Source organism: Dama dama, chromosome 28 (assembly GCF_033118175.1).
Source record: "Dama dama isolate Ldn47 chromosome 28, ASM3311817v1, whole genome shotgun sequence".
NCBI lineage: Eukaryota > Metazoa > Chordata > Mammalia > Artiodactyla > Cervidae > Dama > Dama dama.
Window position 1 is genome coordinate 12,368,152 of NC_083708.1, and position 22,326 is coordinate 12,390,477.

General features: G+C 46.3%; 1 protein-coding gene and 1 long non-coding RNA gene across 3 annotated transcripts in view; both read left to right on the forward strand.

Annotated features, from left to right (window-relative positions):
• Positions 1–3,941: 3,941 nt before the first annotated feature.
• KCNQ5 (potassium voltage-gated channel subfamily Q member 5) overlaps positions 3,942–22,326 on the forward strand; it is a 587,063-nt gene continuing 568,678 nt past the window's right edge. For both annotated transcript variants that reach the window (XM_061131817.1, XM_061131818.1), the window contains exon 1: positions 3,942–4,339. In XM_061131817.1, the coding sequence (XP_060987800.1) occupies positions 3,942–4,339 (398 nt within the window). The remainder of the gene's footprint in view (positions 4,340–22,326) is intronic.
• LOC133048200 (uncharacterized) overlaps positions 4,523–22,326 on the forward strand; it is a 50,809-nt gene continuing 33,005 nt past the window's right edge. Inside the window, exons 1-2 of the long non-coding RNA XR_009690969.1 lie at positions 4,523–4,795; positions 10,566–10,704. This is a non-coding gene — a long non-coding RNA (uncharacterized LOC133048200). The remainder of the gene's footprint in view (positions 4,796–10,565; positions 10,705–22,326) is intronic.

Below are 22,326 nucleotides of genomic sequence, written 5' to 3' on the forward strand. Positions count from 1 at the left end.
TAAAATATATAGAGAATCTCAGCATCACATCTCTAAGAATCCTCCATAGAGTAAACATGATACTGTGGTCCACAATGCTGACACATTTGAAATAATCAGATTTACCAAATCAATGGTTATAAGATACCTAAGAAACACAACTATAGTTGTGCTTGTAAGTTTGATTCTGATCTGACAGGAGGAAATAAAAGCTAAGGGAAAGGGTGGCCTGGCTTAAAGGCATTCCACTCAGGCGTTAGGGGACTTCGGCTCTTCCTCCAAGGCAAACAGCTGAGCCTTGGGCAAGCAGCCAACATTAGTTTTCCATTTCTTCAACAGCAAATGTCCCTTTTGCTCTAAGGTTTGAGGATTCTGTTTATTACCACTACTCTGGTTGATCTGGCATTTCACAGTGGATCAAAAAGCATGCACATCACCCAAAAAAGTAGCACTTCCATCCGTTGTGAGTTGATCAGAACTATGACCATGACTCGATGGGAAGTGTGTAGAGGTGGTAGGACCAGAACACACAGGGGGCTGGGGAGGTCTGGAGGAGACAGGAGAGTCATGTGATCACGGATATTCTGTAAAACCAGCTCACAACTAGTTATTCTGCCGTGAAAGTCTTTCCCAAGCACCTCTAGCTCTTGTATAGAATGTTCCATATTACTATTCTAGAGTGCCCTTCAGATGAAAAATATAATGGCATAGAAAACACACTGAAGTAAAATATTTCCAGTAGCTATTTTCAGCAGAAACCATCTCCAAGTAGACTTCAGAGAATAAAACCTTCCATGGGCATACATTTCAAGCAGATATCTCACAATGGTTGAAAGCACCCTCACCTCCAAAGGATGGGGAGTGAAATCAGCTCATATGGTCTACATTAGAAATAAACACTTGGTTTGGAAAAGACGGCTATCTTTTACCGTTCTACCTCTTTTTAAGGCTCTAATGTAATATTACAGGTGGAATATACACGGCTATGTCATTTCACTCTTTGTCTACCCTCTCCTCTGATATTAGGTTTTAATATTTCAACCAAAAGAAAGGCAGTTTCCTAGCAACATCTGTGTTCAAAGGCACAGCGGCAGAAAAAGAGCTCGATCACAGCACTCTGTTTTTCCAACAGTTAATTCCTGCCATTTGAGAGAAGTTAGCTGGTAGTGAAGAAGCCAGGAACACACGGGGAAGCCAGTAGGAGAGGTGTGCAGCCTCACGTGGCCTTTCCTTCCCAGCAGGCTCAGGCGGAGTGTCGGAGCTTGTGGCTGAACCTCTCTTTCCAAAGGGAGCCTGCAGAGACTGTGAAATACAGGCAGGAGCGCCTCAGGGTGCCTGCATGCTTAGCAGCTCAGTCCGTCGTGTCGGACTCTTTGCCACCCTATGCGATGTAGCCCGGGGCTCCTCTGTCCATGGGAGTCTCCAGGCAAGAATGCTGGAGTGGGTTGCCATGCCCTCCTCGGGGGCTCCTCCAGACCCAGGGACTGAACCCCAGTCTCTTAAGTCTTCTGCATTGGCAGGCAGGTTCTTCACAGCTAGCGCCATCTGGGTAACCTGCGTTTCAGTATATGTTCTGTTTAAGATGTGGAAGGGAAACGAAACCCAGAGGCGAGGCTGCTGGGTTCCTGATAACCCTCATACCAACCACCTGTGAATGCTTGGGCCGGTCCCCTCTGGGGTGTCTCTAACTTCTAGAGAACCAGAGAACCGATCTCAAAGGCCCTTCCCAGCTCTAAACCTCTGCTGATAACCACCTTTGATGCTACTTTAAAGTGTCACGCATTTGCTTAATCCACATTACGGTTTCCCACCTTGCCACACACTCAGGAAAGCGTCCATGAGAAGTCAGGCAACTGCCTCTTTCCCTGGAAATTTGTCCCGCCTTCCCAAACCTTCCAGCCAGCACGCTGGGCCCAGCAGTGCCAGTGAGACAAGGGATCTGACCTTCGCAGTGGGATGGGGTAAAGTGTGCAAGAAGGAAAACTGCTCGTTCAAGGCGAAATGCTTCTCACTTTCCTGCCTGCAGAAAAGACAAGATTTTCACGTTGAAAGCGCGCACACGAATCCTTCTAAGCCTCTAGATCTTTCACCCTGAAAGCCCTGCGCGGAAACTCCGGGGGGAGTCTAAATATAGCGACGCCAACTCCCCAGCGCTCCGCCTGGTCCTCGCTCGGCCCTAGGACTGGAGCGCTCGCTCCGCGGCGCTCTCTCCCTTGGCCTGAACCTTGCGGGCACTAGGCCGCCCCCTTGCCCCTCCACGTGCGCGCGCGCGGGGGGGGGGTGGTGGTGGTAGTGAATTAGGGGGCAGTCACGTGGCGGCGCCGCCAGCTGCACCGAGCGCCTCCGCGAAGCGTCCGCGGCCGCCGGGCTCGGGCACCGGGCGGGAGGGGGCGCGGGGTCGCGCCGGCGACCGGGAGCCGGCGAGTGGGCTGCGCCGACATCGCAGCGATGACAGGAAGAAGGAAGGGGCCAGCGGGGTCATGCGGCCGCTGCCCGAGGCAGACCGGAGCCGCCACTGGTGTGCTCACACGGAGGAGCTGGCCGAGCATCTCCAGAGCCGGGGGCAGCTGACACGGGACTCGCGCCTCGGCTTTCGGCTTCTGGAAGCAGAAAGGCACTGGGACTCACTCTCTCGCAATCATCTGTTCTGGCTTTGCGGTGGAACCCCAGTTCTTCCTTCAGTTTAACTAGTGATCATTTCCTTCCTATTTGAGGGGGAGGGAAGGGGTTCCACTCTTTGGGAAGAAGTTCCCAAGCCCAGCTTTCTCTCAGCGTCTCTGGCACAGCGGCTCACGCTTTTTAACGCCGTCTCGCTGAAGGCCAGAGGCTCGCCGGCCTCCCTCCTCCCCCAGGGGGAAGGGGGCTTGGGGGCGGCCCTCTCTTGTGTTGGAGGCGGCGGGAGAAGCCTCTCACTGCGTAAGTGGAAGCAGAGGCGGGTGGGGAGAGGACCCAGCGAAATTGGGGTCCTGGACTCTCCATCCTCCAGGATTTCCCTCCCGCCCCCAGACTCTGGGGCTGCCGCCGCCACCGCCGAGAGACTTCGCCTATTTATGACTTTCTCTGACTTCAATGCAAATTTCTTGACGGAGGGACCCGGTCTGTCCTCCCCTGCTTCGCGCCGCTGTAAGGCACAGCCCAGCGCCAGTCGTTCACCGCGGAGAAGCGGAGTTTTGACGCACCCCACCCCACCCCACCCCCGGGCTGGCAAGGATGTCCAGCTCTTCTGTCTGATGCTGGGATGGAAAGTCACAGCCCGCAAGCCGGAGGAGTTTGCGGCGGTGAGGTGCCCAGCGCCCGTCTCGCTGGCTAGGCGGTCGCGTCCCGCGGGGCTGCACCCTGAACGCGGGGATCCGAGCGCCCCCGCCCGGAGCCTGGGCCGGCGCGCCTGGGGACTGGCTGGTACCTGGAGGCAGGACTGGGCCGTTCCGGCGCACACCCCTCGCGGAAGGACTACGGGACCAGACCGCGCGGCGGTGCAGCGGCGGGAGGAAAGGGCGCCCGCCTCTCCTTTTCCTCCTCTGGGTACGAGGCGGGCGCACCTTCCAACAGCTCCAAAGCCCCGGGGAGAATACGCCGAACTCCGGTCCCTGAGAGGGGTTTCGGTGCCGCAGGTCCCCTCCGGCGTGGGGAGCCGGGGACCCGGCGCGCGCGCGCGGGAGCTCCATCTCCAGCCCCGGGGGGAGCTTCGCCAGGAGGGAGTGTCCGCCGCGGGGACCGAGGAGCCGGAGGAGCCCTCTTGGAGTGACGCCCCCACGACACGTCCCGATTTCGCCTAAGGAGCTGAAGGCTACAGGACACCTGGACTCCTCGCCTCCTCCGCGCGCCCTCTCCGCCCCCCGGCGCGCAGCTCGCGGGCCGCCGGGCGCCCCGTCGGCGGCAGCTCCCTCCTCGAAAGCTGCCGGAGCGCATGAGGCCACGGCCCCCTCCGCCGGGGCCCCCCTCGCGGTGCCCGCGGTGATGCCATGCCCCGCCAGCACGCGGGCGGCGAGGAGGGCGGTGCCGCCGGGCTCTGGGTGAGGAGCGGCGCGCCGGCGGCGGCGGCGGCGGCGGGCGGGGGGCGCACGGGCGGCGGCATGAAGGATGTGGAGTCGGGCCGGGCCAGGGCGCTGCTGAACTCGGCAGCCGCCGGGGGCGACGGGTTGCTGCTGCTGGGCACCCGCGCGGCGGCGCTGGGTGGCGGCGGCCTGCGGGAGAGCCGGCGGGGCAAGCAGGGCGCCCGGATGAGCCTGCTCGGGAAGCCGCTCTCCTACACCAGCGGCCAGAGCTGCCGGCGCAACGTCAAGTACCGGCGGCTGCAGAACTACCTATACAACGTGCTGGAGAGGCCCCGCGGCTGGGCGTTCGTCTACCACGCGTTCGTGTGAGTACCCGCGTCCCCCCCTCGCGCCCCCCGCACCGCGGCGGCCGGGGGTACCCTCCTGCGCGGTCCCCTGGGACGCCCGGCGCCCACGCCCTGGCCGGCCCTGCGGGTATACACGCACACACACATACACACGAGCCCACACCCTCGCGCGCGCGCACGTGGTAGGTTTTATTTCTTTGCACGTGTTTAGGGTCTCCTGGCGCCTGCCACCTCCCTGAGCCCCACCCCTCCCGCCCCTGCAGACGGAGCCTTCCCCGTGGGGCACCAATGAGCTGCCCGGCCGCTCTGGGCGCTCGGGGGCCGACCCGGGCAGGCGCGGGACTTGGGCTGCGCGGATAATTGGGAGCGATGAGGTCCTGAGATGCGTCCGTTCCAACCGAGGGGGGCGCCCGGGAGCTGAGAAAGGCGTATGAGACCGTGCGCCCGCGTGGAGCTTGAGAGAGTGTTGGAGAGGTTAGGACGTGATGGCGGGGTAGACGCGGCTCAGAGAGGCGAGGCGCAGGCCGGGGTCTTGGTCCGGGGCGGAGCTGGGGAGGCCGATGCGCGGTAGGGACCGCAGCGAGGTTGCCAGCGCGCCGTAAACACGCCTCGCAGCCACCTCAAGCTGCAGCTAACTCAGCCGCAGCTAACGGAAAAGCTGTCAGTGCAAGCAATCCTTCCTGTCGTAGAGGTGGCAGAGGTCTGGAGGAGGCGAGCAGGAGAGGTGATGTTCGCTTAGGCGCCGAGGCCGAGGCCGGCGTGGAGTCCGGCGCTGGGGCGCAGCGGCGCGGGCAGAGGTGCTGGGCACGTAGCCCGCCGGGGACTGGGATCAGGCAGTGGGTGAAGTTGGCACTGGTGGTTTGGGGCCAGAGCGTGTGCGTGTTAAGTAAGCTTCACCATCTAGCAGAGAATGCTTAATGAGAAAATGATTGGAAGCAAATGTTTATTTTTCCCTGAGGCATTAAAACCTTTCAGTGGCTTTCAAGTTTACTACTGTTTTTCCCACAACGTCCATTCATTCAATCTCCTGTTAGAATTACGTTTATGTGGACATTTTACGGTAGTTTTTATGCCGTTACACCCTCATCTTTTCTGCTTCTTTTTTCTCCTCTCTTTGTAGTTCCCCCTTTCTGCTTCTTTTTGTCAAAATGGAATATTAAGATCTCAGTCGTAGGAGGCCAGTAGAGAAAGTTGCAGGCACTCCCTGATAGGTTCCTAGTTTCCTAGTTTAAAAAAAAAAAGGTTTGGAAGACATGAATTAGGTGTTTTTAAGAAATGAGGCATGTCATCGAAACACGGCTCTCACCTGGGATGGAGGATTGGCATCAAGTCCAGAAACACTTTTGAAATAACATGGAGGAAGGGGCTGGTTTTGTAAATAGGTGAGCCTGGAATTTTACCACATAGTAGTCAGGAAATTGGTGGAGTCTACAATCTGTGGGGCGCTGGTGTCTGGAAAATTTTACAGTCCCAGATTGATGTGAACATGTAGCATTAGGCAGAATATTCCAGCCAACTTTCCATCTTACAACGTACACAAGGAGAAAGTTGTGTAATATCAGTATTACATCAAAAGTATAATGTTTGCAAGATGCACATTTCCTTAAATGTGGTTACTGTAGTAAATGCTAGACCTAGAGAAGCACTACTGATACTTTACATGTTCATCCGCTCTGAGTTGATATATAATTAATCCTATTACCTGATGAACCTGATAAATTATTTTGACCTGTCAGAATCCACTAAAAGATTTAGCAATATGATCTGTGCTCAGTTTGGCAACAGAGTATATACTGTATGGAAAATGATTTTTTTTTACAAGAGTTTGCTCAGAATATTCATAACTCTGATTTTACAATATGATGTTACTTAGTGGCCTTGAATTTTTGGTAGCTTATGTATTGCATATTCAGAAAGGGTTAGAGACAACCTTGGTTAGTGCTCTGGCTTTGTATTTGCTAAGCTAAGTGTTGCCCTTGAACATGAATGAGGACTTCTTGCAATGCAACATTTTCTTTTCAATATGTTAGGATATAACAGGTTTTTCTGGCCTTACAGAATCTTAAATTTTTGACAAATGATCGTTCAAGAGATTCAAGGTTGAATAATTCTCTACTCACCAGTCTTTATCAGTCAGCCAGTGTCTTTAGTGGTAGAAACAAAGCAAGTTATGTACTTAGCAATACCACATGCTATTGTGAAGTTTCGAATGACTTATTTTTAGATTCTGAAACTAAGGATTGAGCTGAAACTAAGGGCAGGAGGTGCTGGACTCAAGTTGAACACAGAGATTGAATCATCTTCTGGGAGGTGGTGCCCAACTACAGCTGGCCTAGGAGGACAGGCCATCCTTGGCAGTCGCTGCTTATGATTTAAACAAGCTTTAGAATAGCTGGGCTTTATACATTAGATTAATCAAGGAAAGTTACTTTGAACTATAAGTCTAACAAGACCATTAATAATAAAAGAAATTATAAGAAAACAATTTCTAAAGCAGTGTAGGTAACTAATTCCTTGCCAGCCTGGGAATCCCCAAATCTTACTTTAATAACAGTTTTTGTAGCACATTGTGATTCTTGCCAAGAACAAGTGTACTGTGATGAATGAGGTGTATACTTCAGGGATGGATTTACTCTGTTGATCTGTGTTTTCATTGCCAAGAAGCCAAGAAAAGTATGTTTAAAGTTATGTTTCGGGTAAAGAGACATTTCTGTTAAATATGCAAAATCCATGATTGTAATGGTATTTTAATGGCATAAAGCATAGTTTCAAGTGTGTGTGTGTGTGTGTGTGTGTGTGTGTGTGTGTATCTCCCCAAGTATATATATATATATATATATATATCTCCCCAGCCCACTGATGAGATGGCTGGCAAGAGCAAGAGATGACCTGCTATAAATACTTTCTTCCAGTCTTTATGAATCACTGGAGATTAGGAAAGTCTCTTCTTTTATGGTGATTTAGGATTTACCAGGCAGCCATGTCTTCTTGTTTCCTGTTTTCAGCTGCCCTTTAGTTTAATAGAAAGTGAAAGAAAGTGAAGTCACTCAGTTGTGTCTGACTCTTTGCGACCCCATGGACTGTGTAGTTCATGGAATTCTCCAGGCCAGAATACTGGAATGGGTATTCTTTCCCTTCTCCAGGGGATCTTCCCAACCCAGGGATCAAAGCCAGGTCTCTCTATTGCATTGCATTGCAGGCAAATTCTTTACCAGCTAAACCACAAGGGAAGCCCAAGATTACTGGGGTGTGGGTCGCCTATCCCTTCTCTAGCAGATCTTCCTGACCCAGAAATCGAACTGGGGTCTCCTGCATTGCAGGCGGATTCTTTACCAACTGAGCTATCAGGGAAGCGAAATGCATGATTGGCTCCATGTATAAATTTATGGTGTATCTTTGCCTGGCTTAATGCTATGGATCAGAATGTATAGATATTTTATTTCTAAGCTGGGACCTAGAAGCCATTCTTGATGTCTTCACTTTTCTCAAGCTTGCTCCTGCTGGTCACCCATACGATCAGTAAAATCTGTGTGTTCACTTTATAAGTATCTTTTTATTTTCGGATCCATTCCCTTCTCTCCTTTGCTACTGCTACTCTCCCTGTCTGTTTCTCTGTACATCTCCATCGGATTCTTTGTAATATTCTCTGATTTGTGTTATAAGCCTTCCAGCTCTTTGCTCTGACACCAGAGTGTTTTTCCTAAAATGCACATCTTATCACATTATCTCCTTGCCTGTAATCTTTCCAAGACCCTTCTCCAGCTATTCATCCATTTATTCATCAATCCATCTGCAAATATTTCAATCTCCATTTTGTGCTAATTCCCAGATTAATAAGGTGGGGGCCTCCATTCTTAAGAAGGGAAAAGATTCTAGCAGGGGGTGAGTGCAAGCCTGTAAAAATCAGTGAAATGCTGTTCTAGGAGCAAGTACAGAGTCTCGTAGGAAAGGAGGGGGAAGTGGAGCCCTGGGTGGAAAGTTCAGCACAGGCTCCAGAGAAGACGTGAAGCCCAAGCTGAGTTTTGGCAAATGACTAGTAAATTTTCAGGTGTGAAAGCAAGGGTGGGAGGGGAGTGTAGCAAGCCATCTTGATGGAGGGAAAAGCATAGGTAAAGATGTGGAATTGGAATCATATCAGTAGTTCCGGGTACTGGGGAGTATTTATAGGATGAGAACAACCTCAGGAAAAGAGGGCAGAGCAATAGCACACATCCCTGACCTCGGGTGACTTCTGATGCCAGCCATGGAATCTAGTCTTTGTCCTGTAGGAACAACTGGTCCCTGAATGCTGATAATCAGAGGGATGATGTCATCAGATAGGAATTTCAGAAAGATGTGGCTTCCATTGGTTCAGTCAGGGGACTGAAAGGTACCAAGTAGAACCAACGTGCCTGGTGAGAAGTTTTCAGCAACTGGCCAAGTTTCCCGCTCATCCTCCTATTCTTTTATCCGTAAATTCATGGATGTCTGTTGAACATAATTCAACTATGTCTGTTGAACTGTGGGGACAAGAAGGAGGGATTTAATTAGCAAACAGTTAACTAGGCAGAACTGGGAGCATTTTCATCACTCCAAATGAAAAGGATGACTCTGTGCTGGGTGACTGGGGGAGCAGAAGTACCATTCACTAAGATACAGGACAAAGGATGAGAGAACACAGTCAGGGAACATGATGAGTTCAGACTTGCACAGGGAACATGATGAGTGAGTTTGAGATGTTTGTAAGTCATTCAGGGGGAGATTGCAAGGGATAAACACGTGAGAGTAAATCTAGTACACCCAGTTTCTTTCCATTGAGTCCTAGATCAGCAGCCAGCACCTGTCATTTTTTGTCATGAAGAGAGCAAAGATAAGTAAAATATATTTGAAGGAAGGACTGCTTTTTCAAATCTGGAGCAGAATCTTGATGTCTAGAGCAGATATTTAGATTTGGAAGCTGCCAGCAGTTTTGTGCTGGTGAAAGCAATCGAGAGGAGTGAGTTAGCCCAGGGATGCAGAGTGGGACGAGGACAGGTGGAGGGCAGGGTGGGAGCACCTCCAGCCAGCAGTGGAGGGCAGGTTAAGAGCTCCCAGAAGACCTGGGGAAACCTAAGAGTGGCCTCAGTGCCAGGGGATAAGCCAAGAGACTTTCTCTTCATCGAAGCAACGGAAGGAAGATGTGTATAGGAAGGAGCCATGGTTGGTGTTTCTGCTGCTGCAGAAATGACTAGAAGAGATGTGCTAGGATTTCATTGGCTAGTGATGAAGGCGGGCGCTGATGGCCTTTGCTGAAGCAGCCTCACTGAGATGGTGTCACACATGGGATTTAAGCGGGTTGGGGACGGCTGGGCACTGGGAGGGTGGGGACAGGAGTGTAAGTTAACTCCAGACTCATTGGATTGGCTCACAAGAGCCCTCCTGACATGGCCCGTGTCCCCTTTCATGTCTCATCTCTAACGCACCCCCCAGAGCCCCAGCCTTGCTGAGTGCCTGTCTTGTGTCTTCTGATAGACAGTGTTTACTCACACTGTTCCTTGGGGTTTTCCCTACTCCTTACTCTCTGGCTGCCCAACTCCCACAGCTTCTTCGAAACACAATTCAGAGATCACCTCTCCTGGGCACGTGTCCCCAATGCCGGGATAATGTAGGTGCTTCTTATCTCAGGTTCCACGGCCCTGGGATGTTGTTACTGTGGTTCTTGCCCTGCCATGTGGTCATCGTTAGCTACTTGGTCTGTCTCTCCCGTGAGAGGGTGAACTTCCCCTGCAGAAAACCTCCTACAGATCTCTGAGTCCTAAGCACCTAGCAAGCTGCCCTGTATCTAGTAGACCCTCCATAAACACTTGCTTTCAGTTCAGTTCAGTTGCTCAGTTGTGTCCAACTTTTTGCGACCCCAGGGACTGCAGCCTGCCAGGCCTCCCTGTCCATCACCAACTCCCGGAGTTTACTCAAACCCGTGTCCATCGAGTCGGTGAGGCCATCCAACCATCTCATCCTCTGTCGTCCCCTTCTCCTCCCACCTTCAATCTTTCCCAGCATCAGAGTCTTTTCAAATGAGTCAGCTCTTCATATCAGGTGGCCAAAGGATTGGAGTTTCAGCTTCAACATCAGCCCTTCCAGTGAACACCCAGGGCTGATTTCCTTTAGGATGGACTGGTTGGATCTCCTTGCAGTCCCAGGGATTCTCAAGAGTCTTCTCTAACACCACAGTTCAAAAGCTTGCTTTATGAGTAAGTAAATCATTTTCCTTGGAAACTTTCCATAGAGGAGTTGCAGAGGGAAGCAGAGCTGAAGGAATTACCAGGCGTTTGTGATTTTCTTGCTGCTGTCCATGGAGTTGCAAAGAGTCAGAAGTGACTGAGCGACTGAACTGAGGATACTGAAGATTCACTTCGAGGAGAAAGGTATGGGTCCAGAAGTAGGAAGTCTTTGCTTTGCTTCCAACTTTCCCACTAATTCTCTTTGCGACTTGGAATGAGTGACTTCACCTTCCTGGGTCTCCAAATCCCATCTGTGAGACAGTCTCAGCAGTGTTTGGGATGCAGCCACAGTAGTGGAGGTGGTGAGGGTCTGAAATCTTATCCGAAGGGGAAGGAGTATTTGTGATGAGCAACTTGGTATTTTCTCTTTTCTTACATTTGAATTCTGATTTTAATACTGAAAGCAGCAAATACTTTCTGTTGTTGTTGTTAATACAGCATTAAACTAATAGTTTAAAATAGGGCAAGGTTTTATTATCATATACCATACACAGTAATGCGGGTTTCTCAGGTGGCGCTCGTGGTGAACCCACCTGCCAAGACAGGAGACCTAAGAGACGTGGGTTCTATCCCTGGTTTGGGAAGATCCCTTGGAAGAAGGCATAGCAACCCACTCCAGTATTCTTGCCGGGAGAATCCCATGGACAGAGGAGCCTGGCGGATTACAGTCCAGGAGGAAAATCACAAAGAGTTGGACATGGCTGAAACAATTTAGCACACATACTTAGCAATGTAGTGTCTTTGAGATCAAGATTAGCCCAACTCCCACACCACTGTTTTCAGATTTTCCACGTGATCTTTTCACAATTTCCCTTCCTCAGCTGTGAGCTGCAGGGCTACCTCCTAATTATTCGCATTAACTCCTAACTCCTGGTGAGGTCTGTGGGCCACATAGCCACCAAGGGGGTCTTTCTGAGGAATTAAACAGACGACGCCCCTCCCTGGTTGGAGGAGGAAGGGTCTGTTTGTTGTCTCTGCCGAGTTTCTTAAGGGCGGAGTCTCTCTCTGTCCGCTTCTCTGCTGTGTCACCCGCGCGTAGACCTGTGTCTGCCACATAGAAGATGCTTCATGCTTGCAGACTGAAGCCCTTAGTGACACCCCGCACCCCTCTCAGATACACGGATGGCTTCCTGGAGGAAGATGGAATTTGACTCTCTCGGCCACACCCTGTGTCAGGACTCAAACAGACCTGATGAGTGACTTTATTATTTACATATATGTATTCTGTTCAGAGTTAAGCCTCTGTCTGCGGAAATTGATGTTTACATTTTATTTTTGCTCCTGAATTCTTAAAAAAAAAACCCCACTGATTTCTCTTAAATACAGTGAGGCCTTGTACAAGTTACACTGCTTTATGCCCTGCTAATCTAGTAACATTTTAATAAAATATATATGTATAATAAAATACACGTGTATAATAAAACATAAAATGCTCAAATCAATCTGTTTTCAGAAATTGAAACAGTGCTGTAGTATTCGAGATCCTATTACAAATAGAAATGTTGAAAGTGTTTAAATCTTAGTCTTGGGAACTTTATGGTCTGAGAGAAATGAAACGTAAGAGAAGAATATTTCAAACTGGCATGAAGTCTCGATGCAGAAACCACTACAAGCAAGGAAGGTGGCCAGCCGCCTTTTAATAATTGCTTGCGAAGAACAGGTGCCAGTGGTTTTAATTTTTAATTGCAAATGGCTATTTTGGCAGATGAGCGCTCAGCAGAGCGAGTTTTCACCCAGCCGATCCCTGTGAAACTGCGTGAAGCGCAATTGCTGGGTGGCCACAGCTTCCAATTTTGTTTACCGAGGGGTAGATGTTTTCGTTGTAATTTTCTTTTCCTTCAGCCATTTCATAGATACTATTTGAAGTGTTATTTGGTTTCAACGTAGAAGACAGATTGGGCACGCAACTGCATTTTTCATAATTTTTAAAATTGCTTGATAGCTCTCAGAGTTTTAGGTGGTCCTTTTGATCCTTTGTGATCAGTTTCCTAAATGCTACTGAAGTCATCTGTTTATAAACTGAAAAATGTTTTGCACTTTTTCCATTTTAAATTTTTATCTATATCTGCACACATGTATTCCATATACACTCTATCCTAGCAGAGAACTTGTTAGTGCAAATATTTACATTTACCTTATTTTTGCTCCTCTATAAGTAAATAATGCATTTGAATAAGATGCAATCGAAATAAAAAGATCATCCAGAGTTTACATCATACTTTGAAAGATATTAACTGCAGATAAAGAAAACACTTTTTACACACTTAGTCATCATGTCCGTTGCTTCCATTTATAGTGCCTGGGTGGTAATTTGAGAAACTGTCTTCCGTCTTCGGTCTGTGGCAGGATGATCTTTTATAATCATGCTGTTGCTGAGTCGTATCTGACTGTGACCCCATGGACTGCAGCACGCCAGGCTTTCCTGTCCTTCACTATCTCCCTGAGCTTGCTCAAACTCATGTCCATTGAGTCAGTGATGCCATCCAACTATCTCATCTTCTGTTGCCCATTTCTCCTCCTGCCTTCAATCTTTCCCAGCATCAGGGTCTTTTCCAGTGAGTCGGCTCTTTGAATCTGGTGGCCAGAGTATTGGAGCTTCAGCTACAACATCATGGACTATCATGTCATAATTTCTCTTTGTTGTTTAAACAGTGAATTGTGATGAACAGCCGACAGTCATTGTGTGTACCACTGAATGTGCTCGATGCTGGTCAAAAAGGGGCGTGATGCAGACCTTGACCTCAAGGAAGTTCACTGGGGAACAGACCAGGATGCTGTCACAGGGAGAGATGGTGACCTGACCACAGTTACTGCAGGAAGGGCTCAGAACCAGGCAGGCTGACTGAGAGCCTGCGTTCTTACCTGCTGGATCCTGATCGTGGGCGGTGTTATGGGCCCAGGGCCCCTCATTTCACATAGATGGTGTAATATGAAAACGGCTTTGGGGTCTGGTATTGTGCTGCTGCTAAGTCGCTTCAGTCATGTCCAACTCTGTGCAACCCCATAGAGGGCAGCCCACCAGGCTCCCCCGTCCCTGGGATTCTCCAGGCAAGAATACTGGAGTGGGTCACTGTTTCCTTCTCCAATGCATGAAAGTGAAAAGTGAAAGTGAAGTCACTCAGTCATGTCCGAGTCTTAGCGACCCCATGGACTGCAGCCCACCAGGCTCCTCCGTCCATGGGATTTTCCAGGCAAGAGTACTGGAGTGGGGTGCCATTGCCTTCTCCGGGATCTGGTATAGCTCTTAGCAATATATCATATAAAAAAATAATTATTTTCATATTAGTAACATTTGTTTCTCTGTCTTCAAATTCTAACCAGCCCAAGTTTTAATTTTTCCATAAAGTTTTTCTTGATAGTTCTGGCTTATTTCCTTCCTTTTATTTACCTTCCATAGCTTTTATTATTTGGACCATGTATTTTACTCCTTAATTACATTCTTGCATTGCTTTCTAATTGGATTGTTTAATACTTCACAAATAATTTGTGTCTAAAGAAACCAAAGTACCTTTTTTTTTTTTTGTATCTCATATGGCATCCAGCCCAGATTTTTATCCTTTGTTTTTAATCAAAATTTACCTAGTTTATTGCTACCAGGAGGACTGTTTGAATGTTATAACTCTTTATTTTTCAAAGAGAAATTTCCTTAAGTTCTACTAGTTTTAATTGTAAAGCCACTTATATTAAGAACCCAGATTGTTATAATAACTTCTTAATAGCATTTCCTATAAACATCATATTTCAAACTTACACTCTCATTGCAGAATAACTAAAATTCACATAAAATAGCAGCAATTGCTTGTTTACATTTCATAATGGCTGAAGGTAGAACTATTGGCTACAAACTGATTTTACAGAATGTTCTTTCTTTGAACTAATAGAATACTTGTGTTTTCGTCACACTAATATGAATGTCTTCCATTGAGACTCCAGGCTACCCTCTCCCCTCCTTCATACACAGAGGGGAAACCCCTGATGTTTCTTCTTTTCTTTCCTTGATTTGTCCCGTCATCTTTCTCCAAGTTAAACTGCTCCTAGTTTTTTTTCTTTTTCCCCTCCTCTCTTGGCATCCATATTTCTGGAATGAGGTTTTTCCTCATTTCTTTTTACCACATTGTATAATTTGATTTCTCTTCCTTTTAAAGCTGTCTGCTCTTAATAAGGAGATGCGCTGACCTTATAATTGCTTACAGGCTGCAGAAGTGTCCTGCGTGAGCTGGCTGGGCTGCCTCATGTACTCACGGCCCTGCAGCAATTAACTGACGCCTCTAGAAAGATGTGAGGCTTAGAGAGCTCTCTTCTTCCTGGGTTTTAGTTAGGCTCAGGTTTCTGAAGACATCAGACAGTGAAGCCTTAAAATTGCTCTAAGGCTTTCTAATATCTACCTGTTATTTCTGAAATCTGGGAGTAATCCGAGATACAGTGAATCATTTTTTAAAAAATTATGCTTTCCATTTTGGAAGTTCACTACTGTATATAACTGATAAGCTAGAAATTATTTTTTATTTCTGATGGAACTATTGTAGAAAAAGGCACCTTAAAAAGTCTAAATATGTTTAGAATTAATATGTAACATAGAGTTAAATAGCGATTAACTTAAAATAGTCATCACATGTACATTAATAGATGAATGGATAAAGAAGATGTGATATATATATAATGGAATATTGCTCAGCCATAAAAAAAAGAATGAAATGAATGGATAAAGAAGATGTGATATATTTATGTGTGTGTGTATATATATATATATATATATAATGGAATATTGCTCAGCCATAAAAAAAGAATGAAATCTTGCCATTTGCAGTAACAGGGTTGGACGTTAAGGGCATTATGCTGAGTAAAATGAGTCAGAGAAAGACAAATACCACATGATCTCACTTAAATGTGGAGTCTAAAAAACAAAACAAATGAACAAACAAAATGGAAATAAGTTTATATAGACAGAGCAAACTGGTGGTTGTCGGAAGCGCAGGGAGCGGGGAGTTGGGTGCAATAGATGAAGTGGATGAGAGGTACAGACTTTCAGTTATAGAATAAATAAGTCATGGGATGTAATGTACAGCATGAAGAATATATGTCTATAACATATATATATATTATATATATATAAGAATACGATGTCTATAACATTATAATAATTTTATCTGGTGATGGTCTGTGACTAGACTTAGTGGTCATAATGTACTTGATTGTCAAATCGCTACACCATACACCTGAAATTAACATAATTTGGATGTCCACTATACTTCCATAAAAAAAAAAAATTATCACACAGACTGTTTACAGTCGTTAGCAGTTTCCTTTCTCAGTGAGCCAAGAAATAGATCTATAATTTGGCAACAGAGAGCTGCAGTTTTCCTCTTTAATTGGAGATTAAAGTGTGCACTCAAGATGCAAGTTGTCAGAGGATTGCATAGGACATAGAAAACCACCTGTACTTTCTCCTGGCTGGGAATTTCTCCGAAGCACAGGCTTTGTGAAAGCTACTCCTACAGTCTTTATGGAATGGATGCCAAGTTTAGGGTTCCCTCTTCTCTAAACTGAGTGAATCCGGGACTGCGTGGGATTGAGAATTTGGATTCTTCTCCCATGATTTTCAGTCATTGGATACCTTTCTCAGCTTTCCCATTTGTATTAGAGCATTAGTGGATGGATGTTTGTTCAGTAATGTGACCTCATGCTTTGTGTAAGGACCTGAACTACACAGGAACTACAGAGACTGAGAAGAAATAAGACGCAGCTTATTCTGTCAAGGAATCTTTACTGCAGAAGGATATGAGTTTCCTGAGCTGCAAAACCACCTCTCTGAGTTGACAGGATAAAAGCAAAGGTTGGCCCCTTTCCAGTAGCATTTAGCTACTGCTCCCGTTAAAGGGATTTTCAGGGTAAAGTCCAGTCACCGTAGAGAACTGCTGTCAGCCGCCTCTCCTGACCCCTTGGGAATCTTTGAAGCTGGGTGTCCAGCGGCTGTGCAGGTGGGCATTCTGTCAGTGCATCCCACACAGAGGCCAGACCCAGGAGTTCCCACTGATCATAGTAATTTCCAAAGAGCAATAATTAAACTAGTTAAACTGAATGTTCTAGTTAATAAAACATTCTGAGTATGTTCAATTTGCTCCCAAGTACGTTTAAAAATAGAAAAGAAAACCAATGCTGCTTCATAATACTTTGGGGATGTTACTTTTTCTCCTCAAAATGACTTACAGAAAATAATGCAAACCAAAAGTTGTTGTTGTTGTTATTTTTTAAGTCAAATAAAAAGGCCTATTTATCTTCAGTACATATTCTATATTTCTACTCTTGTTAGCTTTCTTTATTCTAGTACATGGAGGGAAGATAGTATGCCCTGCCTTCCATGAGGCCTACGATTAATTCATTCTTTCATTCATTTACTCAGCATGCAAGTGCCCAAGTATGTGTGTTCAGGGCCGTCTCTAAGGTACACTTGATTATTTTAGATGTATTTCTGAGCTAGATTTACAGTGAGCTGACAGAATTACACAGTGACATTATACTAATTTTAAAGGTACCATGTCAGATGATTAGATCTTGTAGTTCTATTCTGCTCCATCAAATGGAAAAGGAAGTTGGATGTCAATACAAATGACTTTAGGGGAACACATTTATCACCTTCAAAATAAGATCTTGAACCCAAGGGGCATCTACTCTACTCCTGTGGTTGACATGGTCCTTGACACCTGGCAGAAAGGACAATCACTGTGTTTAGGGGCAAAATTATTTCTGAGCTTGAAAATTCAAATTGGCATCCAAGTTTTTCCCATAGGAGAAAAGCAGATAAATCCTTTCAGTTCAGATCCACCAAAGAATAAACCCAGAGAGATGGCTGAGAGTCAGCACAAAGGAACCAACTTGTGCTAAGTCGCTTGTGTCTGGCTCTGTGTGACCCTATAGACAGTAGCCCACCAGGTTCCTCTGTCCATGGGATTCTCCAGGCAAGAATACTGGAGTGGATTGCCATGCCCTCCTGCAGGGGATCTTCCCGACCCAGGGATCAAACCTGTGTCTCATATGTCTCCTGCGTTGGCAGGCAGGTTCTTTACCACTAGCGCCACCTGAGATGGCCTGCAGGCCTTCTCAGGCACACAAGGAGAGGAAAAAGGATGAAAATCACATTTGTGCCAATAGTGTTGACTTCTGCACAGTCATCCAGGTCACCAGTTTGGTGGGGCCACACTTCAGTGACCCCTTCCTTCCTTCGCCCAGTGGAAGGGGTTTTAGTCATTCCACTGAAAGCGGAAGTTATCTTTAGCGGGGAAGATTCCCTTACATGAATCCAGAACTTTTGCTCCCAGTGTTGGACATGATGAGTTACTTTACAAATGACTGTTCCCAAACTAGTCAGGTCATGCCATGGAGTGTTGTTTTCCAGAGCTCATGGGTATGAAGTTTTATTCCAGGCTTCAGGGCAGGAAGTGATAATAAAAAATAAGTTTATAGATGGCACCAAAAGAGGTAGCCTAGACAACCTCCTAGAACAGTCAAGAAGCTATCACATTTTGCCGGAGAAAACAGAACACTCCTCTAATTCAGGGGTAAATACCATAGTTCACAATTGTCATTAATGAGAGAACATTCTTTTTTTCCTCCAAAAAATGTTAAAGACAATTACCTGAATTTTTTTTTTTTTTTTGGTTTGTTCTTGGTCCAAAGTCCCTTTCCACAGTGCAGCCTTAATATAAATTTCCAAAGCACGTGATGATACATTTGAGAGACCTATTCACAATAAAACTATTGTGCGTTTTTTATACTTGCTTGCAGAGCCCCATGTGAAGTTGGTGGTTCCTTGAGACTTAGGACCTGGGGGTTGGGAGATGCAGAGAGAGACATGGCTTCATGAGGACCTGACCTGGGGCATCAGTGCTGGGAATGTGAAGGAGGGGAGCACAGCAGAGAGTTCAAGGGGAGAAGCAGAGTTCTTAGCTCTGGATCCATGTTTGGTCAACAAAAGAGATGAAAGAATCCAAGTTTTCAAGGTTTCAAGCAGATGCGACTGTTACTCAAAGATTCTGGGTTGTGTTTTAGGGAGAGATGGGAACGCAAGGGTGAGCATGTAACCCGTTTGAGCCTGTTGAACCTGTTTGAACTTTGGGAGAGAGAGGAGGAGGGTCACTAGTTACGATGTAGGGTTATGGTGATGAGATGCTAAAGCGGTTAGGGAAGAATGTACGGAGAGAAGTTTAGGGAATACTAGTGTTTGGGGAAAAGGGAGGGAAAGAGGAGGCGGGTCTGCATGAGAGAGAAGAGGAAGAAAAGGGCAGTGCACTCTGCACCGAGTCTCAGGGAAGGACTGCAGTGGGCTGAGAGTATTGCAGGGAGAAAATGGAGCTGTGAACGTCGAGGTGCATGTGGCTTTTTCAACTGGTGATTTCATTTCCTCCAGGTGTACACCCAGGACTGGAACTGCTGGATCATAGGGTCACTCTGTTTTTAGTTTTTGAGGGAGCTTCCACACTGTCCTCCAAAGTGGTTTTTCCAGTTTACATTTCCACCAACAGCGTAGCATCCCTTTTCTCCAACATCGTCTCCAATAGTTATCATTTGGGTTGTCTTTTTGATGATAGCCATTCTGACTGGTGTGAGGTGATATCTCATGGAGCCTTCAATTTGCATTTCTCGAATGATTAGTGATGTTGAGTGTGTGTTCTCGTGTATGTTGGCCACCTGTATGTCTTCTTTGGGAAAATGTGTATTTGTGTCTTCTTTCCGTTTTTTAATCAGGCTGTTTGTTTTTAGATATTGGAATTATACACTTTGGATATGAATCCCTTATGAGACACATCATTTGCAAATATCTTCTGCTGTTGGTTAGGTTGTCTTTTTGTTTGGTTGATGGTGTCCTTTGGTGTGGAAAATCTTTTAAGTTTAATTAGGTCTAATTTGGATTGGTTTTTTGCTTTGTTTTCCTTGCTAAGGAGACAGATCCCCCCAAAATACTTCTAAGACTTATCTCAGAGAGTGTTCTGTCTGTATTTTCTTCTAGGAGTTTTATTGTTTCCTGTCTTACATTTAGGTATTTCATCCATTTTGAGCAGCCTACATGTTCAAATGAATGGATAAAGAAGATGTCACACTCACACCCACCCACCCACACACACACACACACACACACACGCGCGCGAAGAATGCAATGCTACTCAGCCATAAAGAAATGAATGAAGTTTTGTCATTTGCAACAACACAGATGGATATGGAGGGTATCCAAGAAAGTTTTCACTTATATGTGGAATCTAAAATATTTAAAAAGTGACTGAAGTTAACAAAACAGAAAATACCAGTGGGGAGAGGGCTGGGAGAGGGCAAGAGGGGTGGGGGATTAAAAGGTACAAAGTACTATGTATAAAATTAAGAAGGTTCAAAGATGTATAGCTCATGGAATATAGCCAATATTTCATAATAATTTTAAACTGAGTGTAATCTATAAAAATATTGAGTCACTATGTTGTATACCTAAACTAATATAATACTGCCCATCAAATATACCTAAATAAAAATACAAAATGCCATTGAAAAAGTTTTTAAATCAACTTCTAAAAAAAAAAAAAAAGGAGTAGAAATGAAGATGCAAATATAAGAAGAGGCAGTGAGGCAGAGAGCCAGCATAGGGTGGGGGCAGGGAGCAGAGCCTGGACGGAGCCTAGGCCACTTTGGAGTGGACAGGTCTGCACCCTCAGATGCTCTGAGGTCACGGGTTTCACGGGGAAGGAATCACATCCTGGGAAAAGGGACAGAGTAACCCTGTGGCAGGTCAGGCGGGGGCACAGTAGTCGGCACCTCAGTAGGCACCCATAGGAGAAGGATGTCTGGAAGGTGTATCTGGAGAGAGCTTGGTGTCCAGAGAGCCTCCTGAGTGGGCAGGGAAGTCTGGGGAGGAGCAGTGGTGGGGTCCTGAAGAGAAGAGAGCCCCGAGGTGAGGGCAGGGCAGTGTTGAAGGGCTTGAGATAAGGCACGGAGCTGGTGAGGGGGCAGGGGAAACAGACTGGGCTAAGTCATGGCAATTAAATGGCCAAAGAGAGAGGGAGAATGGTAGAATTAGGCAGCACCAGAGAAAGCTTAATGTTTATTTCTCCAAGTAGCTGGAGGTCTATACAGAAATAAAAGCCCAGGGAAGCCCCCCCTCCTCCCGCCCCCCTCAACTGGGGAAATGCAGACGTAATTGAGAGGACCAGGATGCTGGAGGGAGAGGAAGAGAGACTGTTGATAAGGAAAAGTCTGGGATGGTGGCTTTGGGTGTAATAACATAGCCCAGCATCCTGGACAGCAGCAAAGGCCTTGGTGGGCTTGGCAGGACCAGCTCGGAGGCTCAGCATGTTCGATTCCAAGGTCTCTTCAGCGGTGGTCCCAGGGAGACTTAGAAGGCAGGTGGACCATGACCCAGAGCTGGCAACCCAGGCAACGTGAAGGAGGGTGCTCTGAAAACGTTAGAGCGACCTCCGGCAAGTCCTGGACCCTTCAGGGCCCGACCACCTGGTAAATGTATAAAGGTGCAGGTATGAAAGCTCCTCACTGTAATACTAATGATGTGTAAAAGCACACGTTTAGTGAACAAGTAAATTAACATGGCGTAGTACTTATTTTGCAGTAGCACTGTGTTTGATACCAGAATTACATACCAAGAGATTTCCTGTTGTCTCTACAAGCTCTCTGTCCTGACAAATAGATTTTTTTTTTTTTTTACAATCTCTTTATTTTTGAATCTCTGGATAAAAGCGTATTCTTAAAGCTTAAGGTTGGAAAAATTGCCAGGGACTACAATTTTGACACATTCAGTAATAGGATCACAGAGCTGAAAGGACCTTTGCTGACCTATGCTAACACAGTTCTTTCTTAGCTGGGAAAACTGTGGCTGCAGAAAAGATGAGTGACAGCTCACATCAAACACACAGTCAGAGCCTCCCCGACACACTTACAAAAATGACTTCAGTCGTGGGTCTCGTGATCTGCCGAGTTCCCTCTAGTGAAGGTTCTCTCTGTTTTTTTTTTTTTAAAAAATGAGTAATGGGAGGGATAAATCAGGAGATTGGGGTTAACCTACTACTACATGTAAAGTAGATAACCAACAAGGAACTGCTGTGTAGCACAGGGAACTATACTTACTGTCTTATAGTAATCTATAATGGAAAAGAGTCTGAAAAAGCACAGATAAGTGTGTATAACTTTGCTATACACCTGAAACCAACACAGCGTTGCAAATCAACTATACCTCAGTAGGGAAAACAAAAACATGAGTAGTGACATTTCAGATACTACTGTTTGCTCAACTATAATATCATGCATATTCTTTTAACTGCATTTTAGTACCTTTTCTCCATATATATTAATAGAGAAAATATTCTGCTGTTACAAATTCCTAAAAAATAGCAACAGACAGTATTTTTATGACATTTATTTCTCCCTAAGAAATCAAATTCTGAAGCAGGGGTCTCTTTAAGGGGGTTAAACCTTATATTGACTTGCTCTTTAAAGACTCCATGGAGAGAGCAGATAAGAAACAACTTAGTAATTGCTGTTAGTATTTAGTAGACCACAGTTGCAGCACTGTGGTTTCTTGCCGGATATGAAAATTTTGTGAGAAATATCCTCAGAATCAGAGGGAGTTGGAGTGAGTAAAAGTACATGTAAACATTCTACGAGGATCCAAAAGTCCCTCCTCATTCTGTGTCTCTCTCTGTCTCTCTTACACACACACACACACACACACACACACATTCACAATCTAATCACACTTGATAAATTCATGAAGGG